General features: G+C 37.8%; 1 protein-coding gene across 1 annotated transcript; it reads left to right on the forward strand.

Moving 5' to 3' along the window:
* The first annotated feature begins 5 nt into the window (after positions 1-5).
* sft2d2b (SFT2 domain containing 2b) lies at positions 6-9,125 on the forward strand. Its single transcript, XM_031745823.2, has 8 exons — positions 6-254; positions 2,029-2,118; positions 2,195-2,280; positions 2,423-2,504; positions 3,648-3,683; positions 3,773-3,831; positions 3,936-3,965; positions 6,465-9,125. Exons 1-8 carry the CDS (start codon positions 186-188, stop codon positions 6,499-6,501), a joined length of 489 nt encoding a protein of 162 aa, XP_031601683.1. The 5' UTR covers positions 6-185; the 3' UTR covers positions 6,502-9,125.
* The last annotated feature ends 1,180 nt before the right edge of the window (positions 9,126-10,305 follow it).

The following is a 10,305-nucleotide window of genomic DNA, read 5'->3' on the forward strand; positions in this document are numbered from 1 at the left end:
AACGCCTCCTTTGTGTGCGTTGTGGCCAGGGGCGGTACTGCAGGCGGAAGTGCTGCACCTGTTGATGTGCTCTTCTCTTCGGTGAAACTTCACCGCCCCAAAACACCTGAAACTTCCAGCACTTGGGAAGCTTCTGGAAATTTTAGAAGCGTTTTATCGCCTTTACTGAAGAACAAAAGGAGTTCATGGATAAATTGAAGAAGGTTTTGAGCGGGCAGGATGATGGGAACGCAGATGGGAGCGGCATACTGGAGGTGATGTTGTTTTTAGCTGGTTAGCTGGTTTCGCTAAATTAACCTGTTAAAACGGACGTAGTGCCAGAATCTGCAGATATAACTCAGCCAGGTGTGAACTCACAGACTTCAAAATGGTACTTTTAGATCCAGTGTGACTTGGACCTCCAAGGGAAAACATTATGTGTGATGTTCATCCAGAGTAAACCTTCGTAAAAGCGCTTTTAGAAAGTAACACGCTGCAGAACATGGCTGAGAAGTGAACCGATTTTAATTTTACTTCAGTGTCCCGGTTACTCTCTCATAGATATCATTACATGGATGATATATAACGAAGAGGAACCTATAGGGTTTAATTCGGCATACGTGGTGTTATAAGATAAAAACAAATGTTCATGTAAAGTATAGTTAATTCAGGCGAAACTGCTTCTTCTTGTTGTTTAACCTCTGCACAAATCCTAAAACTGCACTAGAAGGAAGGTAATAAAGTTAATTTTGATAGTTAGTTAATAACGTTGACAGTTGCAACTTAAGGAACTTAAGGAAGTCAACTTCCACATTTGAAATACTAAGAGGCTCGCAAATGTGCATTTCGGGGCGGGATTGTGTTTTTATTATCATCAAACTGACATCTGTTGGATAGACTACCACTGCTGTCATGAACCAGGGCTGTCACACTCATTTTAACTGATAGCCCACATAAGCTCAAATATATACAACAGACCTCCCTCATTAAAGAGTATATGGAAGTGTCTGCTCACGCTCACATGAACCATAACCAGGATTTAAAAAGTCTCTAACCTTAAATTGGAGTAAAACACCTGTCACTTCATCCACCTGACGGCCTGAGAATTAAAACAGCTCAGTTTTCCACACTCATTGAGTCTATTATCAGTATATGCAGCTGTTTAAAGTGTCACATTTTCCCACACCCTCCGCACTTAATCATCTTTTAAATTAATAGTTGAAAGGATTAATGAAGAGTCACTTTCCCTTTTCAGACTCAGCAAAGGTGGAAAAACTGAGATTTTAAACCCGGGTACTAAAGGTGGGAATCAACAGGAATCCTGCGATACGATATTATTGCAATTTTTTAAGATTTGTGATTCACTGAATGATTAAGTAACAGGTAAAATTTGTCTGTTTTATCCAATAAGTCAATGTTATTTTACCTCAGTTGTTTTTTTAGGTTTTTTTGGCTGCTGAATGAGACTGAGATATGAAGCATACAGACACTGTCATGAAAGGCTGACGTAAATGCTGGAATAAGAGTATTCAGCAGTTAACTGTGATGAATCTTCAAAAATCACAAAATCACATATAACTCTTAGAGCTGTGCTCCTTTTTGTGTTTTGAACTTTCCAAACATTTCCATCAAGCATCGCCACAAAATGAACAAAAGTGCTTTTTATTGAAAAACTTGAGTAATGAATGAGCATCCAGTGGGTTGAATTGGACACTTTGGTGCTGTGTTAGACACGCCTGTACTAAACAAATGCTAAGACCATTTAAATTTGGTTAACTGAAGAAGAGTAAATGTTAATTGAACAATATTTCTCAGACATTACACTTTAATGTCACAATAGTAACAGCTGTTAATGGTCTTCATTCACTTTAAAGCTTTTAGTTACTTGCCTTTGACACAAAGAAAATAACTTAAAGACTCTGAATGTCAATATACGATCTTCATTTTAAACCCCTTTACTACTATAGTCACTCCCAAAAAATAAACATCAATAACAAACATTTAGTCTGTGAGATCATCGGGATGTTAATGACGACAAATTCTGTGCAGAGAGCCAATCAGGCATCGACGCTGTCCTGGGGGACACGGGTGAAGGGTTTCCTGATCTGCTTCATTTTAGGAGTTGTATGCTCCATCCTGGTGAGTAAATGATGCGTTGACTGTTTCTGTGACAAAAAAGATTTGCTGTGGTGACTTCCTGTTTTTCTCTGATCAGGGTACCTGCTTGTTGTGGGTCCCTGGCTTTGGTCTCGCTGTGTTTGCTGTCCTCTACAGTCTGGGAAACATCTGCGCTCTGTCCAGGTAATAAGCAGACCTAACCTGATACTACATTACCCATCATCACTGAGGGCCCGTATTGACTTCAGTGTTTTTATGAAGGGAAACGTCGTCCTCTAGTGGTAGAAATCAGAGCTTTGACTGACGAAATCTTTTTCTTTTTCAGCACCATGTTCCTGATGGGTCCGTGCCGGCAGCTGAAGACCATGTGGGCTAAAGAGCGAGTGCTCGCCACCATCATCATGCTGGTGAGAACAAATAGCTTTTCATTATTGTCTGTAAGTTTCTCAGTCATCCAGGTCAAGGTAATCTAAGGAGCTTGAAAAGAAAGCTACTGGACTCACTTAAGCTTCATGAAGGTTTCACCTCTCAGCCAAGAAGTTTCTTCAGCTCTTGGATGAAAGTTGAGACATCTTCACAAAGCTTAAAGAAGTCCAGATTTTCATAATTTTGTCCTCATGTTGATTTAATTAGAGGAATTTCTCAAATACACAGTGATGGAAGAAACTGAACACACAAACAGCAGGGGTCCAGCTAGGATTGTCACGATGGTAGGATTTCAAGCCTGATACTGATTCTTGGAAAAATACCTGATTGTTGGGGTTATGGATGAACTGGTCCCCAGTCAGTGCTGAGGTTGTGGGAAATTGGCAGATTCTTGTCCCTGACCAGTTGATCTGTAATTTATTACAACTATAGAGTCCAGTCTAGTTTTCGTTCAGGAGTATTTTAGAACACAATGAAATCAATCAACAAAACCAATCAAAAATAGAGAAATAATATTGAAAATAAACACCATTAAAACAATGATAAATAAAAACCTGACCAAACAGTGTGACTAATGTGACAGATAAGATAAGTGGTAGAGGGCATGTAAAAACAGATTTCCTATTAAAAAGAAGCCTCTCTGTATAACTTTTACATTTCAGTCATTTTTTTATCCACATTTGCATTTACCTTATTTATGTGTCTCTAAGGTTTCTAGTGGGTCTGTAGTGTAGTGGTTTACATATACAGTTAGAATCTGGGAGCAGCTTAAAGTAGCTTTCATCTGTTTTTTGTTTTTGTTTTTTTGCATTTGTTATGCATTGGCAAATTTAACTGTGGATGAAATCTAGTTTAAAGTGTCTAATCTCTGTATCCAGGTTAGGGCTGAAGATGAAGTTACAGCTGAAGATGATGAAGATCAATTCAATCTTTTAATCACGGAGTGAATCATTTTCTATATGTCAATGTTAATAAAGCTGATTTCTCTCATAATTTGTCCAAACATGCTCCAAAAACTGAATTTACAGGAATTTACAGGAAAAGCCACGTGACGTCCTGATGAATGACAGGTATCTGAAACTCACCTGTAAGCTCCACCTGAGTGAAACTGTCTCTCTCTGCAGGTGTGTCTGGTGCTGACGCTCTGTGCTGCGTTCTGGGTGAGAAACAAACTGCGATGAAACGTTTGGATGCAGCGAGTTGTGTTGTGTTGTTTTTGTGTTTGATTCGTGTTGTTGTGTCGCTGCAGTGGAAGAACAACGGCCTCGCTCTGCTCTTCTGTATCCTGCAGTTTCTGGCCTTCACCTGGTAGAAAACACGCACGCACACACACACACACACACACACACACACACACACACACACACGTTACTGTTTGTAACCTCTCTGACTGCTGCTGCTGTTTCCCACAGGTATGGCCTCTCATACATCCCATTCGCCAGGTAAGACAAACACACCTGATCTCACTAGTGTACGTTTCCTCGGGAGATAAAAACGTGATGGCGACGGGCGGTTTGGTTTTAGTCTCGCTTGTTCGAAGGGATAAAAAAAGTATTAACCTTTAAAGTGAATAACTTGTCATACATACATGTGTGCTGCTGTGAAATTTCTGATTGTAGAAATGTTTCCTAGCAAGTTTTTTACAGTAGCTGACCTTTCTGCGGAAAGATCTTTGATACATAGACGCTTTGTTTACGTGATAGGCTTTGATTTGACTGTAATTTCCCATCATAAGCACTAGGTTGGTTAAAAGAAAGCTTTTAATTTAACTTTCTGCTCTTACTGAGCACTCAAAGCACCGGACACTTATATGTTGATAATAGCCATGATAATATTTCAGGTTCAGATTACTTTGTTTGTGCCTGCACATAAACTTTGTCTGCAGTAGGTGAGTCATCCATTTTCAAACAACAGATAAGCATAACATAATGAAGAAGAATGAATAATAAATAATCCACACTCTATCACAAAGTGTATAAAAGCTGTAATTTGTTCCTCTGATTCATGGCTACTGGAACAAAGTTGTTTTTATGCCGTGTTGCTCTGAACTTTATAAACCTTCTGAAACTCTCTGTACGAAGTCGTACAGTGAAGTAGAATTAGTGAAACGAGAGAATTGCGATGCAAACTCAAAATGGAGACCATTCCCCTTAAAAGTAAAAGTTGCAATTAAGACATTTGGAAAAGTACAACTTTTGCTTTGAAACTGAAGATGTAGATAGCTCATTTTCAATCTTTCATTTGCACTGGCGCTGGCATGGGAAGTAGAGCTACCACTTGGAAGGTTGGTAGTTTGATTTCTGGCTGCTCCAGTCTGCATGCCAAAGGATCCTTGGGCAAGATACTGTGTATGAGTGTGTGTCTGAATGGGTAATTTATACAAGTTGTATAAGATGATTTGAATGCTCAAGCAGAGTAGAAAAGCGATTTATAAGAACCAGTCCATTTACCATGCAAGTTATGGGCAATTGCAGGAATATGCTGGCAATCAGAGCAACCACATTGAGGTTTTTAATGCCAGGAATGTCTGCATGTCAGACATTTTTCACTGACTGGTCTTCAAGCCTGCTTGGCTGAGGCCTTAGTTTAAAAGCTCAAGACCTGCACACAATATTTCTATTCATGTCAAATTATTCTAAAAAATATCTGATTAAAATATGTTGCTGAAGTCAAACACGAACCCCTTTTTCCTCCAACTGTTAGAAAGTTAAGTTCTGTCACAGAGGCAGGATATTACTCTTGTATGTGGTGTATAAGCAAACTGCATGGTGTCAAACATATGTTCAGTTTGCCTGAAAATCAGACTTCACCAGTTTTTCAAGGAATTTTGTAAGTGCCGGTTCATGAGATTTGTTTTTTCTCATGGAGCAAAAGACCTTTTCCATAAAGTTCTGATCAACGTTAAAATCCTGATCCAGGGTGAAGCAAGGTTGTTTGCAACCATTTGGTTCTGTATGTCAGGTTCATATTTCTGTTTCAGCATTTAAAATTTCAGTTTTCATGCTCGCTATTAAGTAAATGCAGGTCATATTTATGTGCAGCCTGTACCCTGTTTAAAAACAATGTTTCCTTTCTGTATACTCGACTTAACAGTGGTAATTACCCATGGTTTTTTTTTTTTTTTTTGTTTGTTAAGGTAGATTTAAACCCACTTGCAATTATCATGTCTCTAACAAAATGCAGCATGGGGCAAATTGAATTAGCAAGGTTAATCCAAACCATTTCTACAAGCCTCTTTAATGCTTTCCTCCCCTGTACCCTTAAAGATGCATTTTGACATGTCAGTATATCTCAAAGATGCGGTTTGATAACTATTCTGGCTTTTTCCAAACACTGCAGTTGCATAGATAGTTAAGCTTGTCTATGCATCACTAATCTCTGATGCACACACAGTCATTTTGTTTTGTAAGCAGGGCTGAAATGCGGGGTTATGGAAGAAACTACTTAGTTCAGAAAAGTGCATCGAAGGTTAATTACTCCTATTCAGCCTTTTTAACCATAAGCCTGGTGGTGGGCCATTTTACATAAATAAGTAGTTGTAAGTAGAAACACAGCAAAATAAGATTTGTAGTCATCTGTAATTTGATCTACAAGGAAGCATGTGTGGAGGGGAAAAAAAGTAGTGTCCCCAGGATAGAGCTTTGTGGAACTCCAGATTTGTTTTAACAGCCAGTACCATTCATGTTAGATCATGTTACCATTTCTGTTATAGATAAAAGAAACACTACAGCTATGACTAACACTAATGGAGTCATAAAGTATTCCTGTGTGAAACTCATTCACTCTGTCATTATAGCTGCTGACAGAACCTGATCATTTAAGCACTGAAGCAAAATAAAGTGGGGGTTTTTCTGGACTTTTTTTCAGCGTAGTTTTGTTCATTTGTATTTATCTGCAATGCTTTTATGTGTAATTTTTTTTTCTCCTTCTTTCATTTTCAGAGATGCCATCATAAAATTATTCTCACTATGCATCTAGGAAGCCCCGCCCTGTTCTCCCACCCCTCTGAGTCACTACCTGTCTGACCAATCAGGACACTTAATGGTGGTAGTGGTGCGTTTATGTTAGGCTTTTGTTAACAGTTTATAGTGCAGCTGGAGAGTTCACAGTGCCTGAATTTCTTTAATTGGTTTCTGTTTATTTTCAGCAGTAAAGAAACAGTTTATTACAGCATCTAATGCAGCCTTATACAGATATAAGTGTTCACTCACTGAACGAACATTATTCTCAGAATGAACACATTAACCCTTTAAAGCATTAATTAAAGAATTAATATTTTCATTAGAAATTACAAACTAATTTAGAAGTAAACAAATTATCAGAACAGGTTTCTATTATCACTTGAACTATTCTCTTAAGTGAATAATTATCAAACTGTTTTGGTAGAGCTGGACGTCTGGGTTTGAGATCAAAATATGACAGTTTCACTTTGTTTTGCAAATTAGTCAACAGAAATCAATGATTTTAATCATCAGTAAAATATTTGAGTAAATCTTTTTTAAGCTAAAATATGAGAAAAATCACCTAAACATGATTAAACTGTGTAAACTTTATTAATCTTTGCTTTTGGGGGGATATTATGTAGATAATCATATTACTAATAATTCAAACAATCAAAACAGGCAGTAAACCCCTTATAAATATTTTATTCTAATATAGAGTAAAGGACGTATGCCAAATGTCTACTGCAGAGGCCAGGTTTTGAGCCTGACCTGCTCTCCTGACAATAAAGACTAGAAGACAAAAATAAATGTTTATTTAAAAAATAAAAACTCAAGAAGAAACACTCAGTATTTTCTTACATGAGTTTAAAATTTAGTGAAGCAGCTGCATTAGTATGTGAGATAAACCAGGTCCCATGTGTTTCTCTTCTCATTTTAATATTGATTTGAGGTGTTACTGATGTTCGCATCTTCCTGTTTTGTTTTTTTGTTTTTTGTCCTAAAATTTCAATTTTCCTGAAGTTGTTATCACAGCACTTTCCAACTCAATATCTGTGGCAAGAAGTCATTACATACATTTGAACAAATTAACATTTCAGGTGCAGTATGGTTTTGTTGATTCAGCTCATCTGTTTCCCATCTTAAGTTTTCCATTCACAAAAAGACCATTGCAAGATATTTAGTTTGAATTTCTACTGGCAAGTCTCCAGGGGGCGATGCAGATTTGATTTTAAAATTTTTTTGGGCTTCAGTTGCAAGAAACAAACAAACTCTGGCCCGTGGAAGCTCGTTTCCATAACTGCAAAAAAACCCCAAAACTCACAGGCAGCTCTAAGTTATTATTTCAAAATCTAGAGTTGAGCTGAAATTTTGACTTGCAATTAATTTTCAATTCATTAATAATTTCTTTTTCAGTGGTGAAAACAAGCTTCCATAGTGGCCACGACTGTGTTCAGGAGCATCAAATGTTAGGTACTCGTTGCTGTGTTTCCAGCACAGCTGCACATAAACAGATCAGCGTTCTGTCGCCACACAGTGTGTGCTCACTTTTTCTTTAGATCATTTTACTTTTTAAATGGACGTTTTGCCTAAAAGTCAAAGTGTTTTCTTCTTTACTGTAATTTGTATGTTTTATTTTTTGCGGGATTACATGATTTTAATACCAAATCTTGGTCATAGAGTTTCATGTGTTAGAACAAACTTTTTCTCAGGTGAAAGAAAAACATAATCTTTTTTGTTTCGTCTCACTTTGAACTTGGTTATCTGCTTCTTTTTAAATTGGTTTGCACATTTTTCCTCATCCAAGAGTCAATGTTTTCATATTTATCCTCTAGACTTTATTTAAGGAGCTGCTTTCTTCGTCCACGCTTTCATTCATTTGAGTCATTCCCAGATTCAAATCTGGACCCGGAGTTTGCAAATATTTAACTGAAACAGTCTATAAACAGCAGTCCAACATTTCATTTTATTTCAGTGTGGACGAGGAAACAGTGCTTTCATTGAAAAAGAGTTAAAATGACTTAAAACTAATCTCCATTAAGTTTTTCCAGATGTGTTTTAGTTTCATTGAGATTTGGAACGGCTGTTTTTGGGTTTATCCACCCTTCAGAATTTAGTTTTCCTCATTTGCGTTGCCTTACAGACGGTCATTTAGTCCTTTTAACCACACTACAAAGCTATGACTGGAATTTAGATGCTGGAGGCTGCTTTAAAAACTGGTCATGGATTTCATGGTCCTCTCCTGCTTTTCTTTATTTTCTGTTCCATGACAGCGTCAGACCCTCATAATAAATATGGCTGAAGTTTCAAATAATGACATAGACCTATGTAAAAGTAAAGACTTTGACAGCTATGAATACTTTGTTCTCTAATAATACAGCTCTGGATGTTTCCTCTTCAGGTTTAGTTTGAACTGAATCATGCAGATCTACTTAAGTAGAGTGCCCGATTAAATATAGGAATAGAGCAGAACAGGTCACCTTTATTTAACTTGCATTTTCAGTTTTAAAGGTTGTGAGGTTAAAATATTTTTAGCCGAAATGTTTTAGTGCAACTTTAACTCTTTAAATATATGTAAACTGTATTTGTGTTTTGTCTGTCTGCAGTGTAAAACTGTGAAATTGTTACTGATTTTATTTCAATAAATGCTTCTGTATTTAAGAAACTGCTTACATGAATGTCATTCAGCTCAACACAAAAACTTCCCTTCATGAACTGGTAAAAGAGTGTGTGTGTGTGTGTGTGTGTGTGTGTGTGTGTGTGTGTGTGTGTGTGTGTGTGTGTGTGTGTGTGTGTGTGTGTGTGTGTGTGTGTGTGTGTGTGTGTGTGTGTGTGTGTGTGTGTGTGTGTGTGTGTGTGTGTGTGTGTGTGTGTGTGTGTGTGTGTGTGTGTGTGTGTGTGTGTGTGTGTGTGTGTGTGTGTGTGTGTGTGTGTGTGTGTGTGTGTGTGTGTGTGTGTGTGTGTGTGTGTGTGTGTGTTCTCCTTACCTGCCTCCCTGTTTTATGCCAGTTAAGTCTCTAAAGCCTGTAATCTCCACCCTTCACTGCCTGCTGATTAAAACACGCACACACTCCCTTTTTAAGGCTCCATGCACTGTCCAGATATCGGATGTCTTTCCAGATGTTCCCCACTTGGATCTGACCTATTCTCCATTACATGCTGCTCTCAACAGCTTCTGGTGTTTTTCTTCAACACTGTCATATGACATTTAAACGTGCGCCAGGGAGGCGATTGATCCAGTGACGCCTGTTTCGTTTTAGGTGATTAATTGGTTGATTAAATGGACGGCTGATGTCATGTTCAGGAAACGGTTCAGAGAATATTCCAACCCCTTTTTTGTGCATTTCATGATAAATAAAGTTAACGTTCTCCTCTTAATGTAGAACAAATAACTTACTAAAACGGCATAGTTCAGCTTTATTTAAAGTTGAGCTGTATATGTCCAACTTGACTTAAGAGTTTTTGAAAGATGAACGTCGAGTTATGTGAACGTGTACAGTGTTGATTTCAATTCAATTCAATTCAATAAAACTTTATTGATCCTGAAGGTCGACCCCGAAGGAAATTTCCTGTCCATCCATGCATCCATGCACATTTACCGGTGAAGCATAATTCAGACGTCAGATGACTGAACAACCTCAAATGGCTATTTTCAACACAAAGGAGTAGCTGCTTTACTACCAGCGTTTTTCAATTAATCCTGTGATAAAAGTAACAACCCTCATATGTTATTCAGCAGTATTGTTCATGCCAGTTGGCGCTGTGCTCACCTCAAAGTTGTTACTACATCGTAAGTGGACTAGTTCTTGTTTCTACCTGAGCAAAAAGTGCCTTTAACAAC

The sequence above is a fragment of the Oreochromis aureus genome, linkage group 23 (assembly GCF_013358895.1).
Source record: "Oreochromis aureus strain Israel breed Guangdong linkage group 23, ZZ_aureus, whole genome shotgun sequence".
Taxonomy (NCBI): domain Eukaryota; kingdom Metazoa; phylum Chordata; class Actinopteri; order Cichliformes; family Cichlidae; genus Oreochromis; species Oreochromis aureus.